This window comes from Loxodonta africana, chromosome 23 (genome assembly GCF_030014295.1).
Source record: "Loxodonta africana isolate mLoxAfr1 chromosome 23, mLoxAfr1.hap2, whole genome shotgun sequence".
In the NCBI taxonomy this organism is placed as follows: domain Eukaryota; kingdom Metazoa; phylum Chordata; class Mammalia; order Proboscidea; family Elephantidae; genus Loxodonta; species Loxodonta africana.
The window spans coordinates 25,285,681-25,304,889 of NC_087364.1; the positions used below are offsets into that span (position 1 = coordinate 25,285,681).

At 37.4% G+C, this 19,209-nt stretch overlaps 1 protein-coding gene across 1 annotated transcript in view; it reads right to left on the reverse strand.

Annotated features, from left to right (window-relative positions):
- The window catches only part of SGCG (sarcoglycan gamma), a 182,219-nt gene that overhangs the window by 120,437 nt on the left and 42,573 nt on the right, over positions 1 to 19,209 (reverse strand). Inside the window, exon 2 of the mRNA XM_003414028.3 lies at positions 15,057 to 15,158. Coding sequence (XP_003414076.2) covers positions 15,057 to 15,158 — 102 coding nt within the window. The remainder of the gene's footprint in view (positions 1 to 15,056; positions 15,159 to 19,209) is intronic.

Genomic DNA, 19,209 nt, shown 5'->3' on the forward strand with positions numbered 1-19,209 from the left:
CGGATGCCTTTTATTTCTTTGTCTAGCCTAATTGCCCTGGCTAGACTTCTAGCACGATGCTGAATAAGAGCGGTGATAAAGGGCATCCTTGTCTGGTTCCCCTTCTCAAGGGAAATGCTTTCAGGCTCTCTCCATTTAGAGTGATGTTGGCTGTTGGCTTTGTATAGATGCCCTTTATAATGTTGAGGAATTTTCCTTCAGTTCCTATTTTGGTGAGAGTTTTTATCATAAATGGGTGTTGGACTTTGTCAAATGCCTTTTCTGCATCCATTGATAAGATCATGTGGTTTTTGTCTTTTGTTTTATTTATATGGTGGATTACATTGATGGTTTTTCTAATTTTAAACCAGCCTTGCATACCTGGTATAAATCCAACTTGGTCATGGTGGATTAATTTTTTGATATGTTGTTGAATTCTATTGGCTAGAATTTTGTTGAGGATTTTTGCATCTATGTTCATGAGGGATATGTTCATGAGGGATATAGGTCTGTAATTTTCTTTTTTTGTAATGTCTTTACCTGGTTTTGGTATCAGGGAGATGGTGGCTTCATAGAATGAGTTAGGTAGTATTCCGTCATTTTCTATGCTTTGAAATACCTTTAGTAGTAGTGGTGTTAACTCTTCTCTGAAAGTTTGGTAGAACTCTGCAGTAAGCCATCCAGGCCAGGGCTTTTTTTTTTATGAGAGTTTTTTGATTACCGTTTCAATCCTTTTTTTGTTATGGGTCTATTTAGTTGTTCTACTTCTGATTGTGTTAGTTTAGGTAGGTCGTGTTTTTCCAGGAATTCATTAATTTCTTCTAGGTTTGCAAATTTGTTAGAGTGCAATTTTTCGTAATAATCTGATATGATTCTTTTAATTTCAGTTCGGTCTGTTGTGATGTGGCCCTTCTCGTTTCTTATTCGGGTTTTTTGTTTCCTTTCCTGTATTTCTTTAGTCAGTCTGACCAATGGTTTATCAATTTTGTTAATTTTTTCAAAGAACCAGCTTTTGGCTTTGTTAATTCTTTCAATTGTTTTTCTGTTCTCTAATTCATTTAGTTCAGCTCTAATTTTTAGTATTTGTTTTCTTCTGGTGCCTGATGGGTTCTTTTGTTGCTCACTTTCTATTTGTTCAAGTTGTAGGGACAGTTCTCTGATTTTGGCTCTTTCTTCTTTTTGTATGTGTGCATTTATCGATATAAATTGGCCTCTGAGCACTGCTTTTGCTGTGTCCCAGAGGTTTTGATAGGAAGTATTTTCATTCTCGTTGCATTCTTTGAATTTCCTTATTCCCTCCTTAATGTCTTCTATAACCCAGTCTTTTTTCAGGAGGGTATTGTTCAGTTTCCAAGTATTTGATTTCTTTTCCCTAATTTTTCTTGTATTGATTTCCCCTTTTATGGCCTTGTGGTCTGAGAAGATGCTTTGTAATATTTCGATGTTTTGGATTCTGCAAAGGTTTGTTTTATGACCTAATATGGGGTCTATTCTAGAGAATGTTCCATGTGCGCTAGAAAAAAAAGTATACTTTGCAGCTGTTGGGTGGAGAGTTCTGTATAATTCAATGAGGTCAAGTTGGTTGATTGTTGTAATTAGGTCTTCCGTGTCTCTATTGAGCTTCTTACTGGATGTCCTGTCCTTCTCCGAAAGTGGTGTGTTGAAATCTCCTACTATAATTGTGGAGGTGTCTATCTCACTTTTCAGTTCTGTTAAAATTTGATTTATGTATCTTGCAGCCCTGTCATTGGGTGAATAAATATTTAATATGGTTATATCTTCCTGGTCAATTATCTCTTTTATCATTATGTAGTGTCCTTCTTTATTCTTTGTGGGGGATTTAAGTTTAAAGTCTATTTTGTCAGAAATTAATATTGCTACTCCTGCTCTTTTTTGCTTATTGTTTGCTTGATATATTTTTTCCATCCTTTGAGTTTTAGTTTGTTTGTGTCTCTAAGTCTAAGGTGTGTCTCTTGTAGGCAGTATATAGACGGATCGTGTTTTTTTATCCAGTCTGAGACTCTCTGTCTCTTTATTGGTGCATTTAGTCCATTTACATTCAGCATAATTATAGATAATTTATGTGTTTAGTGTTGTCATTTTGATGCCTTTTCATGTGTTGTTGACAATTTCATTTTTCCACTTACTTTTTTGTGCTGAGACATTTTTCTTTGTGAATTGTGTGCTCCTCATTTTCATAGTATTTGACTTTATGCTTGCTGAGTCGTTACGTTTTTCCTGGTTTTTATTTTGAGTTATGGAGTTGTTATACCTCTTTGTGGTTACCTTAATATTTTCCCCTGTTTTTCTAAGTAAAAACCTAACTTGTATTGTCCTATATCGCCTTGTATCCCTCTCCATACGGCAGTTCTGTGCCACCTGTATTTAGTCCCCCTTTTTGATTATTGTGATCTTTTACATATTGACTTCAATGACTCCCTGTTTTGAGCATTTTTTTTAATTAATTTTAATTTGTTTTTATGATTTCCCTATTTGAGTTGATATCAGGATGTTCTGTTCTGTGACCTTGTGTTGTGCTGGTATCTGATATTATTGGTTTTCTGACCAAAAAATTTCCTTTAGTATTTCTTGTAAAAGTGATCTATACATTTAATGCAATTCCGATCCAAATCCCAACAGAATTCTTCAATGAGATGGAGAAACAAATCACCAATTTCGTATGGAAGGGAAAGAGGCCCCGGATAAATAAGGCATTCCTGAAAAAGAACAAAGTAGGAGGCCTTACTTTACCTGATTTTAGAATCCATTATACCACCACAGTAGTCAAAACAGCTTGGTACTGGTACAGCAACATCAACAGATACATGGACCAATGGAACAGAATTGAGAATCCAGACATAAATCCATTCACATATGAGCAGCTTATATTTGACAAAGGCCTCAAAACAGTTAAATGGGGAAAAGACAGTCTTTTCAACAAATGGTGCTGGCATAAGTGGATATCCACTTGCAAAAAAATGAAACAAGACCCATACCTCACTCCATGCAGAAAAACTAACTCGAAATGGATCAAAGACTTAAATGTAAAATCTAAAACGATAAAGATCATGGAAGAAAAAATAGGGACAACATTAGGAGCCCTAATACATGGCATAAAGAGTATAGAAAACATTATAAAGAATGTAGAAGAAAAACTACATAACTGGGAGCTCCTAAAAATCAAACAATTATTGTCACAAAAAGACTTCACCAAAAGAGTAAAAAGACTACATACAGACTGGGAAAAAAGTTTTTAGCTATGACATTTCTGATCAGTGCCTGATCTCTAAAATCTACACAATACTGCAAAAACTCTACTGCAAAAAGACAAATAACCCAATTAAAAAACGGACAAAACGCATGAATAGACACACTTTACTAAAGAAGACATTCAGGTAGCTAACAGATATATGAGGAAATGTTCACAGTCATTAGCCATTAGAGAAATGCAGATGAAAACTACAATGAGATTTCATCTCACTCCAACAAGGCTGGCATTAATCCAAAAAACACAAAATAATAAATGTTGGAGAGGCTGCGGAGAGATTGGAACACTTATACACTGCTGGTGGGAATGTAAAATGGTACAACCACTTTGGAAATCTATATGGCGTTATCTTAAACCCAGAAATCCCACTCCTAGGAATATACCCTAGAGAAATAAGAACCTTCACACAAACAGATATATGCACACCCATGTTTATTGCAGCTCTGTTTACAATAGCAAAAAGTTGGAAGCAACCAAGGTGTCCATCAATGGATGAATGGCTAAATAAATTGTGGTATATTCACACAATGGAATACTACGCATCGATAAAGAACAGTGACGAATCTGTGAAACATTTCATAACATGGAGGAACCTGGAAGGCATTTTGTTGAGTGAAATTAGTCAGTTGCAAAAGGACAAATATTGTATGAGACCACTATTATAAGATCTTGAGAAATAGTATAAACTGAGAAGAACACATATTTTTGTGGTTATGAGGCGGGGAGGGAGGGAGGGTGGGAGAGGGTTATTTACTGATTAGTTAGTAGATAAGAACTACTTTAGGTAAATGGCAGGACAATACTCAATACACGGAAGGTCAGCTCAAATGGACTGGACCAAAAGCAAAGAAGTTTCCTGGATAAACTGAATGCTTCAAAGGTCAGCGGAGCAAGGGTGGGGGTTTGGGGACTATGGCTTAAGGGGACTTCTAAGTCAATTGGCAAAATAATTCTATTATGAAAACATTCTCCATCCCACTTTGAAATGTGGCGTCTGGGGTCTTAAATGCTAACAAGCGGCCATCTACGATGCATCAATTGGTCTCAACCCACCTGGATCAAAGGAGAATGAAGAACACCAAGGTCACACGATAACTATGAGCCCAAGAGACAGAAAGGGCCACATGAACCAGAGACTTACATCATCCTGAGACCAGAAGAACTAGATGGTGCCCAGCCACAACCGATGACTGCCCTGACAGGAAGCACAATAGAGAACCCCTGAGGGAGCAGGAGATCAGTGGGATGCAGACCGCAAATTCTCATAAAAAGAGCAGACTTAATGGTCTAACTAAGACTAGAGGAATCCCAGTGGTCATGGTCCCCAAACCTTCTGTTGGCCCAGGACGGGAACCATTCCCGAAGACAACTCATCAGACTTGGAAGGGACTGGACAATGGGTTGGAGAGAGATGCTGATGAGGAGTGAGCTACTTGCATCAGGTGGACACTTGAGACTGTGTTGGCATCTCCTGTCTGGAGGGGAGATGGGAGGGTAGAGAGGGTTAGAGGCTGGACGATTGTCACGAAAGGAGAGACTGGAAGGGCTGACTCATTAAGGGGAGAGTAAATGGGAGTATGGAGTAAGGTGTATATAAGCTTATATGTGACAGACTGACTTGATCTGTAAACGTTCACTTAAAGCTCAATAAAAATTATTAAAAAAAAAAAACTACAATGAGATTTCATCTCACTCCAACAAGGCTGGTATTAATCCAAAATTACAAAATAATAAATGTTGGAGAGGCTGTGGAGAGATTGGAACACTTCTACACTGCTGGTGGGAATGTCAAATGGTACAGCCACTTTCGAAATCGATTTGGCTCTTCCTTAAAAAGCTAGAAATAGAACTATCATGCAAACCCATATTTATTGCAGCACTGTTTACAATAGCAAAAACATGGAAGCAACCAAGGTGCCCATCAACAGATGAATGGATAAATAAGTTATGGTATATTCACACAATGGAATACTACGCATCGATAAAGAACCGTGAATAATCTGAGAAACATTTCATAACATGGAGGAACCTGGAAGGCATTATGCTAAGTGAAATTAGTCAGAGGCAAAAGGACAAATATTGTATAAGACCACATTATAAGAACTTGAGATATAGTTTAAACTGAGAAGAAAACATTCTTTTGTGGTTACGAGAGGGGGGAGCGAGGGAGTGTGGGAGAGGAACATTCACTAATTAGATAGTAGATAAGAACTACTTTAGGTGAAGGGAAAGAGCACACAGTACAGGGGAGGTCGCACAATTGGACTAAACCAAAAGCAATGAAATTTCCTGAATAAACTGACTGCTTCGAAGGCCAGCATAGCAGGGGCAGGGGTCTGGGGGCCATGATTTCAGGGGACATCTAAGTCAATTGGCATAATAACATCTATTAAGAAAACATTCTGCATCCCACTTTGAAGAGTGGCGCCTGAGGTCTTAAACGCTAGCAAGCAGCCATCTAAGATGTATCCATGGGTCTCAACCCACCTGGATCAAAGGAGAATGAAGAACACCAAGGACACAAGGTTATTACAGCCCAAGAAACAGAAAGGGCCACATGAACCAGAGACTACATCATCCTGAGACCAGAAGAACTAGATGGTGCCCGGCTACAACCAATGACTGCCCTGACAGGGAACACAACATAGAACCCTTGAGGGAACAGGAGAGCAGTGGGATGCAGACCCCAAATTCTCATTAGACCAGACTTAATGGTCTGACTGAGACTGGAAGAACCCCAGTGGTCATGGTCCCCAGACCTTCTGTTGGGCCAGGACAGGAACCATTCCCGAAGCCAACTCTTCAGACATGGGTTGGACGGGACAATGGGTTGGAGAGGGATGCTGGTGAGGAGTGAGCTTCTTGGATCGGGTGGGCACTTGAGACTATGTTGGCATCTCCTGCGTGGAGTGGAGATGAGAAGGTGGAGAGTGTTAGAAGCTGGCAAAAAGGACATGAAAAAAGAGAGTGGAGGGAGAGAGCAGTCTGATTGGGAGTGTGCAGCAAGATGTATATGGGTTTTTGTGTGAGAGACTGACTTGATTTGTAAACTTTCACTTAAAGCACAATAAAAATTATTTCAAAAAAAAGAAATCAAACAATGTATTGCATTGGGCAAATCTGCTGCAAAAGACCTCTTTCAAGTTTTAAAAAGCAAAGATGTCACCTTGAGGAGCAAGGTGTGCCTGACCCAATTCATGATATTTTCGATCACCTCATATGCATGTGAAATCTGGACAATGAATAAAGAAGACCAAAGGATTGATGCCTTTTAATTATGGTGCTGGCAAAGAATATTGAATGTATTATGGACCATGAGAAGAACAAACCAGCCTGTCTTGGAAGAAATGCAGCCAGAAATGCTCCTTGGATGCAAGGATGGTTTGACTTTGTCTCACCTACTTTGGAAATGTAATCAGAAGGGATCAGTCCACAGAGAAGGACATCATGCTTGGTAACGCAGATGGTGAGAGAAAAAGAGGAAGACCCTCAACGAGATGAACTGACACAGTGGCTGCAACAATGGGCTTAAACATAACAATGATTGTGAGGATGGTGTAGAACCCAGTAGTGTTTGGTCCTATTGTACATGGGATCGCTATAACGATTTTCAGAAGTATATCACCAGGTCTTTCTCCCCTCTGTCTCAGTATAGAAGCTCCACTGAAACCTGTCCACCATGGGTGACCTTGCTGGTATGTGACATACTAGTGGCATAGCTTCCAAGCATCATAGTAACAATGCAAGCCATCACAGCATGACAAACTGGCCTTTATATTTGCCTTCGAAATTACCTTCACTGAAGATCTTTACTTCTTCATACAACTTTGAATTATTATCTAGATTTTTCAACTTTTAAGCTTGATGATTCACTTTAGCATTTCTTTTGGCACAGGTCTTGTAGTAATGAACTCCCTCAGCTTTTGTTATCAGGGATTTAGATTTAACCCTTATTTTCAAGGGTAGCATTGCTGGATACAAGATTCTTGGATGACAGAGTTTTTTTTTTTTTCCTTCCACAACTTTGAATATATTGTTCTAATGCCTCGTGGTATCCATGATTTCTGAGGAGAAATTAACACGTAATATTGGGCCTCCCTCGTAAGTGACAGTTCACTATTGTGTTGCTGCTTTCAAAACTCTCTTATTTTTGATTTTTGACAGTTTGGCTATAATATGTCTTGGTGTGGATCTCTGTCTTTGGTTTATCCTGCTTGGAGTTGAGCTTCATAATGCGCAAACTGATTTCTTTGAACAAATCTGAAAATTTTTTGGCCAGTATTTCTTCAATTTTTTTTTTCTGTCCCTTTTTCTTTCTTCTCTCCTCCTGGGACTTCCATAATGCATATATTGATCTTTTACTAATGTCCCACAAATCTCTTATGGTCTGTTCATTTTTCTTTAATCTTTTTCCTTCTGTTTTTCAGACCAGACCATTTCAAATGTCCTATCTTCAAGTTCACTGACTTTTTCTTCTGCCAGCTCAAATCTGTTGTTTAACCTCTCTGATGTACTTTAAATTTCAGTTAATGTACTTTTAAGCTCTAAAATATCATCTGGTTTCTTTTTATAATTTCTCTCTTTGTTGATATTCTTATTTTGTCCATTTATTATTTTCTTGATTTATTTTAGTTGTTTGTCCATATTTTTCATTTAGTTCTTTAAGCATATTCAAAAAGCAGTTGTTAAAATCTGTATTTAGTAGGTCTAATGTCTGATCTTCCTTGAGGATGGTTTCTGTTGATTTAGTTTGCTCCTGTGAATGGACCATCCATCTCTGTTTCTCTGAAAGTCTTGTAATTTTTTGTTGAAACTGAGACATTTAAATAATATATGATGAAACCTGGGAGAGTTGGAACTTGATGGGACTACCTTGTTTTTCTGGGTCTTGTAAGTTTTCCTTCCACCTTTGACAGTGTGCAGTCTTATCACTTTTCTGTCACTTTTTTTAGTGGAAAATTTTTGAGTTTTCATCCTTCGACAGGTTCCCAACTTACACAGGTTCTGACTTGCAGGTTTTACTCTAATATGTAGTAATTATATAATAATGCATAATAATATAACAAGGTAGTTATAGAACTCAGGTTCTCCCCCTTCCTTGAGGTTTGCTACATTTTCTTCTTTCTCCTTTCCTCTCTTTTTCTATTGTTGAAGGCTGTGGTAGTCTGTTAGCTTAGTGATTTTTCTGAACTTTTCGCTGCAGATATAAATGGAAAAAAAAAAAAACTATCAGAAAAAAGCAATGCAAAAAAATGGCTCTATGCTGAAGCAATCCCTATCCATGCTTATGCTAAACTGGCAGATCCACCCAAAGAGGAAGATTAGAATTACCTCAGGTCTTTTTGGGCATGTGTCTTTGCCTGGGCATACATGTGGATCTCTGAATTATACACTTGGGTGTCTTTAAATGCCCTATTTTCCAAGAAAATTCTCTCCCCAGAGTTTTAGCCTGGAGCCTTATTCACCCTCAGTTGTCTCTTACAGCCTCAGACTCCTCAGTTCACTTCACAGTGCCTCAGGTTATGCCTGCCTGTCCTCTTTTATGTGTGAACTCCAGGAGGACAAAAAAGAAACAAGCACTTTGCTTTAGTCCTTTAGGTAGTCACTTGACTGGTTTGAACAGGCAGACATTACATTTTGTTAATAAAGTGCATGTTGTTCACTCCAGAACCAGACTGAGCTCCCAAACTGGAAATGAAGCTGCCGAGTATGGATGAGGGTGGTACTCAAGCCAGGATCAGGAAAAAAAAAAAAAAATCCCAGAGTGTATCTACTGTTCAGCGAGCCTTTGTGAAGTTCCTGTGACCCTCAACTCTTCATCATAGGTTCAGAAAGGCTATTGCTGTTGTTTTCTGTTTGATTTTTCTGAAGGAGGATTGAAATGTGGAATTTCTTTCTTTACCATCTTGATTCTGGTGCTCTCTGAATCTTGTTTTTTTATTCAATCTGACAATATCTGCCTTTTTATTGGTGTGCTTAGAGAATTTATTTTTAATGTGACTATTGATATGGCTTGGTTTAAATCTCCCATATTCTATTTGTTTTCTTTTATTCTGTTTCCTCTTTGTTCCTCCTTTCCATCTCCTTTTTGATTAATTCAGTATTATTTATGATTTTATCATCTTAGTTCACTTATGAGCTATACTTTTTTCCCAGTGTTTACTTTTGGATTTATAGTATACATCTGTAACTTATTATGACCTACCTTCAAAATTTTATGCCACTTCATGTATAAGAACATAATAACAATATACTCTCACTTCCTTTCTCATGTCCTTTGTTTCAGTTATGCATTTTACTCTTACCCTTGTTATAAATTGCAGTTTCTTGTAACTATTCCTGATTTCAGTGTTCAATTATCTTCTAAAATGGTTTAAATAAAAAATATTTTATAATTATCCACACACTTACCATTTCTATTGTTTCTCATTCATTTGTGTAGATCTAGATTTCCAGCTGGTATCATGTTTATTTTGCCAAAAGTACATCTTTTAATACATCTTGCAGTGCAGGTTTGCTTGTAGTTAAAAAAAAAAATTAGCTTTTGTATGTCTGATAGAAGTATTTTGACTTTGTTTTTGGAATATATTTTTTCTGGGTATAGAAAGTTTTTTTTCTTTTCTTTTAGTACTTTAACAATGTTGCTTTGTTAATTTCTAGCTTGAATTGTTCCTGATAAGAAATCTGGTGTCCTCATTTCTTTTGTTCCTCTCAGAACTGGGTTTTTTTTTTATATATAATGTGCCCTTTTACTCTGACTACTTTTAAGATTTTCTTTTCATTTCTAGGTTTGAGCAATGTATTTATGATGTGCTATTTTGCTTGGGTTCATTATCTTTGATCTGTGAGTTTATAGTTTTCATCACATTTGAAAAAATTTGCACATTTTTTCCAGTAATTTTTGTCCTCACTTCTATCTGCTCTCCTTTGAAGATTTCATTACATGTATATAAGGCCCGTTGACATCATTTCTTAAGTCACTAATGCTTCAGTATTTTTTTTCCTTTGTTTCATTTTGGATAGTTTTGATGGCTATGTCTTCAAGTTCACTGATCTTCCCTTCTGCTGTGTCTAGTCTGCTGTTAATTCCTTTTTTAAATCACAGACATCATATTTTTGATCTCTAAGAGATCACTTAGGATCTTTGACTCTCCACCTTTCATGCTTCTCATTAACATGCTCATACTTTCTTCTACCTTTGTGCATATGGGAGTTATAGTTTTCTTGAGCTTTGTTCTGGGACACTGTTAAATCACTTAGAAAATTATGAGACTTTCAAGAGTTTCTTTTAAGCTTTAAAAGATGGGACCAGAGCAGTATTTATTCTAGGGGTGATCTTGTGTCACTAATGATCCAATACACCTCTGAGTATTTTTGCTAATGCCTCATGAATAATGAGGTTTTACCACTCTGCCTGGTGGGAACATAAACTATTCTCAACCCTGTGTGAACCCCAGGAATTGTTTCTTCTGTTCCTTTTGAGTAGCTATTTCCTTAGCTTCTTCACACAAAAGCACTGATAAATATGTACTCATAGACTTGGACTGGGGGGAATGAATGGAGAGTGAACCCTCTATGGTCTTTGGAGCTCTGTCAGTGTACCGCTCTCTAAGGTATTCTATGGCACTCTACACTGTTAACTGTATCTGCCTTGGTTCCCCTGGGCTTGTCTCCTTAACTCAGGGAGACCCCCTGCCTCTGCTTGAGTTCCCTCTCCCTGCACCATGGCCTGGCAACTCTCCTGAGATGATCCTTAGGTGCATCTCTGTTGTTTCAATTCTCTCAGGGATGTCTGAGTGTCTTAGTTATCTAGGGCTGCTATAACAGAAATACCACAAGTTGATGGCTTTAAAAAAGGAAATTTTTTTCTTTTACAATCTAGTAGCCTAGAAGTCCAAATTTAAGGTACCAGCTCCAGGGATGGCTTTCCTTCTCTGTAGTCTCTGGAGGAAGGTCTTTGTCATCAATTTTCCCCTGGTCTAGGAGCTTCTCAGCAGAGGAATCTCAGGTTCAAAGGACATGCTCTGCTCCTGGCATTGCTTCTTGGTGGTACGAAGTCCCCCTGTCTCTCTGTTTGCTTCTCTCTTTTATGTCTCAAAAGATATTGGCTTTAGACAAAACCTAATCATTAACAACATAACTGCCACTAATCTCATCTCATTAACATCATAGGGATAGGATTTACAACACATAGGAAAATCACATCAGATGACAAAACAGTGGCCAGTCACAGAATACTGGGAATCTTGGCCTAGCTAAGTTGACAGATATTTTAGGGGGACACAATTCAATCCATGACGCTGAGCTGCCCATTGTTCAATATTTGGAAACAATTGTTTAATTTTTTTTTTTTTCAAGATTTTTTAGTTCCTTAACGTGTGAGGGTACTTCCTTGCCTATTTCTCTGAAGTGGAAGTCTACACTATAATGCCTGTTTTGATTTTATAATTTCTTGTTCTTTTAACGATAATTTTGTCTCTTTTAGATATTCTCTTTGAGAATCTTACATGTGACTTTGCAATCACCTTCAGATTCGTTAACTATTTTTATTTTGTTGGAAGTCAATTCCCTTATTTAGAAGTCTATTTTGTATCTTTTTTAGATGAAGTTTCCTTTGTGTGATTTGAAATTTTAGTTTTCATCTTCACCTTCTGTGGCTGTATTTTTCTTTCTACACTTACTCCAACCTGTCTAAAAGTTTTGATATTGTTTTCATTCAATAGCCAGGGTCTCTCAGTCTTAGAATGGTGATCCAGGGCTCATATTTTCAGTGATAGTCAGGTCCTGTCCTGGCATCTCTGCTGCTTCAGCAGTAGTTGCAGCTATTTTTGCCTCTTATCACTATTTCTTGCACAAGGCCTGGGTAGAGGGCCCATCCATGTAGAGGCCATTTTGGTCTCTGTTACTCTGAGGACATTGGATTTAAGCTACCTGTGTTTAAGAGCTATGGCTCCTAACTAAAAGCCTGGCATTTCGAATCCACCATGTTCTCCTTGGAAACCATATGGGGCAGTTCTACTCTGTCCTTACAGGGTCTCTATGAGTCAGAATCGACTTGATGGCAACGGGTTTGATTTTGGTTCGCCTCTTGCCAACCAAAACTGTGAATCTTACAGACAATTATTTCATGTAAAGCTTTACCAGAGTCTTTCTTTTTATTTTTGATCAGAGTTATATATTTTTAAATGAAATATTTTTATTTTGTGAGATATAGCTGCTATGTGTTTGGGCTCATGGGGTGGGTGGATGGGTTTAAACCATGAACTCAAATCACAATCCTGACTGGACTTCATATTTTACTTTTGAAGGGTTACCAATTAAATTAGTTGTTAGAGGCCAGAGTAGCATGTTGAATTACACTTATGATGAAGAAATTCTCTTAGCTCTGCAATATAGATGAATGAATTATGTGTAAAAATCTACAAGTTCATAAGTTATTGCTTTTCTGTAATTTTATGGAAAATTCCTTTCTAGATTAAACTTGGAAAATAAAATTTATAAGTAATATATCAGTGCCTACAGAAACTGCAAGGCGTAATTTAGTTCAGTAACTCCTATTAGAAAGTCCTATTAGTTCCAAAATACTGTACAGCTCTGTTATCACATAATATTATTCAAAATGCTTCTGTAATTTTATGTATTGGTTGACATATTCCATTAACTCAATATTGTAAAACTTTTGCATGTGATTATCTGAAACATTTTGTAATACTTTGCTCCTTGTTTTTATTTTTAAATAAGTGTACTGGAGATGAAAAAGGCTGATAAGATATAACTAAAAATAATTATTCATTTCAGAATGTTAAAGTTGCTATGATCGAGTCACCTGATTTCAGTCACCAGGCCATTCTACCAGTCTGAACTCTTCCAAAATATGGTGAGGGATTAGCCAACATGTCTCTGAAAAAAAAAAAAAGGCTAAATTCTATTATTTGAATTCTTAGTTTGTGAATTCTTAGTTTCCCTTTATACCAAAGTTTATGTTATTTCCCTATGTCGCCCTGTGATGGGGGTATCTGACACACTTTAATGCCATCATGATTAAGCCTATTACCTGAGTAAGCTCCCAGAATCAGGCTCTTACAAAGGTCAGCCTACGATGTTCCAGGTCATGTGCCTGACTCTTTCCCCAACTAAGATATTCCCAGAAGTAACATAAAGTGCCTAATAACTACTTTGTGCTTTGTATTCACTTGGATTTCTCTTTTGCAGTCAGTATTTATGTGTACATTGTTAGTACCGTTTGATGATTGTTCTGATGTTTATTTTAAGAGTATATTTTATCTCTCTAACAAGACTGCATGCTTCTCAGTAGCAGGCCTTTTGTTTCCTTTATAATTCCTGGTTGTTATTGATTGAATTGTGTCATCCCAAAATATGTGTTGGAGTTCTAACCTCTATACCTGTGGAAGGAGTCCTGGTGGTGCAACCATTAAGTGCTTGGCTACTAACCTAAAGGTTGGCGGTTTGAACCCACTTAGCTGTTCCGTGGCAGAAAGACCAGGCAATATGACCCTGTAAAGATTACAGCCTAGAAAACTCTGTGGAGCAGTTCTACTGTGTCATATGGGGTTGCTATGAGTGGGAATCGACTTGACAGCACACAACATACCTGTGGATGTAATATGATGTAATGTCATGTAATCACCATCCACCATGTAATCTAAAGTAATGTAATAGCCTTCCATAGAGCAATTTAATGTAATCACTTTCTATAATACAATTTAATGTAACCACTTTTCATAATGCAATGTAATATAATGTAATCAATCGGTCAGCTGAAGCCATGACTGTGTAGGGTGGGTCCTACACCCAATCACTTCTGAGTTAAGAGCAGCATAGACACAGACTTACACACAGGGGAAAGACAGATTCCAAAGAACACCAAGAAATGCCAAGAAACTCCCTGGACAACTGACAATGAAAGACCTTCTCCTAGAACCATGCCCTGAATTCAGGTATCTAGCTTCCTGAGTTATGAGAAAATAAATTTCTGTTCTTCAAAACCACCCACTTGGGATATTTTTGTTAAAGCAACACTAGGAAACTAAGGCATTATATGGAGCTCTGAAGAGGGGTGATACTGAAATATCTTTTCATAACCAGAATTACGGAAGAAAAATGAAGAGTGAGTTCATTGAACAACTTGTAAATTATGGTTGGATGAAATTTTAACATTTTATTTAGATAATACCACTTATCAATAATCTAGCAGAACTATACTATAAAATTCATAGTATCACAAAAGGAAAAATAGAAGAATATCCCAAATATTGTGCTTGATTATATTTGTATTTTATTATTGCTGTATTTTTTATAAATTCATGGGAGTAAATGAAGATAATATTGAGGCATACTTACAATTATTTAATGCTGGTTTTTAATCTACTCTTGGAGAATCCTGCTGGATCATAACCTGTAATTAGCATAATTAGTGCAGAACATACACTACGAAACTATTTTCTTTCCAAGCTCAGATAATTTTAAATGCTTTAAAATAAGTGGAGTGAAATAACTTTGTGCTGATGTTTTTGGTGAAGGTTCTCATTTCTAAAACCTTTAGTTTATGAGGGTCCAAATTACTGAGGATACAGAATTCAGACTTGAAGCACATGAAAACGGGGCTTCTTAAGAATGTAATATCAGAAATAGGTTCCACAGCCTAGTCAAACCTTTAATGAAAAACATATGAATGTTGGCACATGTATATACTCTAAGATAGCTCCTGAAAATATATATATCAAATTTCTGTGTTTAACCATTATTGTTCATAAAGCAAAATTATTTAAATATTTCATTATTTACTTACCATTCTGGAGTGTATTTCTTTGGCATACAATGGGAATAAAAATTCTGATTCCCCTTCCAGGCGAAGTCCATCTTTTGTTACATGCAAATGACCCATTCCCATCTGTTGAAAAGATGAGACAATAGAGGAGTTTTTAAAAAAAATTTTTATTGCTCTCATTTTTCACTTTCTCTTAGTATCAACTTAAATTAGACAAGTGTTTTTATAGATTTCCTAACAGGTACTTTTCTCTATTTCTCCTAAATACCTTACTTAAAACTTTAGTTGTTTTTGTTCAATATTCAGTATCTTATTAAAAAAAAAAAATCTTATTAAATACTGTGTAAATACAAGGGACTATTTAGAAAATATATATATGATTTAAAGAATCATTTTACAACAGATACCCGAGAAACCACTGCCCAGTTTAAGAAAATAAATATTACTATAAATCTAACACTTTTAAATTATTTTAAAAAATTAAAATATAATGAAATTGACCTTTTGGGGGGCATACAGTTCAAGGAAGGAGCCTTGATGGTATAGCAGTTGATTGCTTGGCTGCTAACTGAAATGTCAGTGGTTCCAACCTAGCAGCTGCTCCACAGGAGAAAGACTTGGCAATCTGCTTCCATAAAGATTACAGCCTTGGAAACCCTATGGGGCAGTTCTACTCTGTCCTATAGGGTCACTACGAATTAGAATTGACTCGCTGGCAATGGGTTTACAGTTCTATGAGTTCTAACACATGAATAGAATTGTGTAACCAACATCACAATCAGGATATTGAATAGTGCCACCACCCCAAAAGTACCCTAAATACATTTTTAAAGGCTTTAAGTACATCATTTCAGTTCACTTCTTAAGTGAAAAGCAATATAGGAGAATGTAGAGTTCTATTCAAAGTGCCTGCTATCAGGGAGTTTACAATAATGAAGAGTTACCAGACATAATTCTGGACAGCACGATGACATGCATGCTATTAAATCTTGTGAACATTTTCCAAACCTCATTCCTTTTAAACTCTCAGCAGCATCCAGCACTCTTGCCCCTGTCTCCTTGGAACATTGTCTTCCCTTGATACTGTGCTATTCAAGATTTCTTCCTACTTCTGTATGCATTTTCTCAGCCTCACCATTCTCTCTCAAGCCTTTGAATGCTGGTGCCCTCAAAGCTCAGCCTTAGGCTCTGTCTTGTGATGACTCCAGAGTGGTACCCTCAGCTCCCACTACTGTCTCTGTGCAGAAGACTCACATTTTTATCTGCTGCTTAGATTCTCTCTTCTGAGCTCCATACCCAGTTATATGGTTGCCCACCTGCTATCCCCTTTCCACTGTCTCAAAAACTCCTTAATTCAAGAAATTGAGTTTTGATCTTCTATCTTTTTCAGGATAGAGGGAAAAGAGGATTTTAAAAAAAAAAGGGTGGGAGAAATGAAACAAAGACATCAGGGACATCTTATACAGTGACATGTGAATTTACAGTACAGAGATAATAGAGGGAGTTGAGGTGAAGTGGTTCCCTACATCCCTACACATACCCCAATTAACATTGTAGGCGAGTAACCCACTTATATCCAAAGGGGATCTGCTTAACTTTCCCAAATTACCCATGTCTAGGTGGGCATGCCATGGCTCAGGTATCAACAGGTGTGTTGCCAGCTCAGGTTAGGTCCTGGGTTCATGTCAATGCTGCCTCTGGCTCCCACTGTGCTGCCCAGAGTTGGAACAACTCCACCAGTTGTGCTGTATCAGCCTTCACTGCTGCTCGGCTATTTTGGGCCTGCCCATCAGTTCTGTAGCTGTTTCTCTCAGTCTTCATTGTTATCCGCTCAGTGTTACAGCCCTTGACCTGTATTTTGTTGTTGTTGTTAGATGCCATTGAGTCAGTTCCATAGTGACTGTATGTATAACAGAACAAAACACTGTCCGATCCTGCACCGTCCTCACAATCCTTGTTATGCTCGTGCCCATTGCTGCAGCCACCTTGTCAACCCATCTAGTTGAAGGTCTTGCTCTTTTTTGATGACCGTCTATTTTATCAAGCATGATGTCTTCTCCAGGGACTGATCCCTCCTGATAACATGTCCAAAGTGTGTGAGACAAAGTTTTGTCATCTTCACTTCTAAGCGGCATTCTGGCTGTACTTCCTCCAGGACAGATTTTTTTGTTCTTCTGGCAGTCCATGGTTTATTCAACATTCTTCGCCAACACCATTATTCAAATGCATCAATTCTTCTTCGGTTTTCCTTAGCCAACGTCCAGCTTTTGCACGTATACGAGGCAATTGAAAGCACCATAACTTGGGCCAGGCACACCTTAGGCCTCAAGGTGACATCTTTGCTTTTTTAACACTTTAAAGAGATCTTTTGCAGCAGATTTTCCCAAGACAATACATCATTTGATTTCTTGACTGCTGTTTCCATGGGTGTTGGTTTGTGGATCCAAGTAAAGTAAAACCCTTGACAACTTCAGTCTTTTCTCTGTTTACCATGATGTTGCTAATTGGTTCAGTTGTGAGGATTTTCGTTTTCTTTATGTTGAGGTGTAATCCATAGTGAAGGCTATGGTCTTTGATCTTCATCAGTAAGTGCTTTAAGTCCTCTTCTCTTTCAGCAAGCAAGGTTGTGTCATCTGCATACGGCAAGTTGTTAATGAGTTTTCCTCCAATCCTGATGCCCCAGTCTTCTTCATGTACTCCAGCTTCTTGGGTTTTTTGTTCAGCATACAGATTGAATAAGCTTGGTGAAAGGATATCACCATGACACACACTTTTCCTCATTTTAAACCATGCAATATCCCTTTGTTCTGTTTGAATGACTGCCTTTTGATCTGTGGACAGGTTTCTCATGAGCACAATTAAGTGTTCTGGAACTCCCATTCTTTGAAATGCTATAGATAATTTGTCATGATCCACACAGTCGAATGGCTTTGCAAAGTCAATAAAACAGGTAAACACCTTTCTAGTATTATCTGCTTTCATCCAATATCCATCTGACATTAGTAATGATATCCCTCATGCCACATCCTCTTCTGAAGCCTGCTTGAATTTCTGGCAGTTCCCTTTCAATGTACTGCTGCAACTGTTTTTGAATTATCTTCAGGAATATTTTATTTGCCATTGATATAAATGATATTTTCCATATTTCTGCATTCTGTTGGATCATCTTTCTTGGGAATAGGCATGTATATGGATCTCCTCCAGTTGGTTCACCTGGTAGCTGTCTTCAAATTTCATGGCACATACAAGTGAGTGCTTCCAGCTTCTATGATAATATGCTTCTATAGTATTACAGCTCTTTTATTGGGTCTAGGATGTTCTCAGTGCAGTGATCCGGGTTCCAAAGTACAACCACTTCTCCAGGCTCTTGTTGATCAGGATGTCCCCCAAAGCCTCCCCCAAAATCACCACTTCCTTGTCAACTTCTCACTCAAGCTTCAGAAAACAGAATTGCCACATTGGAGTAAATGAAAGAAAAAAAAAAAATCTTTCAAAATAAGGTTTGCTGGGAGTCACACAAATTTTATACGTCATGCAGAAGCACTCACACTGGGAGGCCTAAATTAAACAAGGAGAATTGTCAACTCTTCAAGTCAAGATACAAGAAATAAGGCAGGAAAGAAGGCGAGGGATTGGCTGTCTACATAGAAAAACTCCTTGTCAGTTTTGAAGAGGGGCTTTCCTAGCAAGATTGCAAAACCAAACAACCCTCTCAGGTGAACTGCAAAACTGACTAATCACTTGGTGAATTGAAAAATGACCAATCCTCCCAGGCAAATTGCAGCTGAACAAATCACTTGGCAGATTGCAGCCCGAACAATTACTTTAGGAGAATTGCAAAGGCAGGGCCAGAAAAGCCACATACGAGAAACCCATTGTATAGCATTTTATGTTTTATTTTAAAAATTTACACTGATATAAAAATTAAAAATAGTGCAATATCCTATGATCTGACAATAACGTTTTTAATAAAATGACCTTTTGAGTTGTGGTATCAATGTCAAAGCCCTATATGAATTTTATGACTCTAAGAAAATTTTAAGAATTTAAAAGATGCATGATTTAATTGAGGTCATGTGTTCACTGTTAAATAAAAATTAGAATAATTTATATTAGGATGCTTTTGTGGGCTGTATTTTGACCCCAAAAAATATGTTCAAGTCTAATCGCTGGT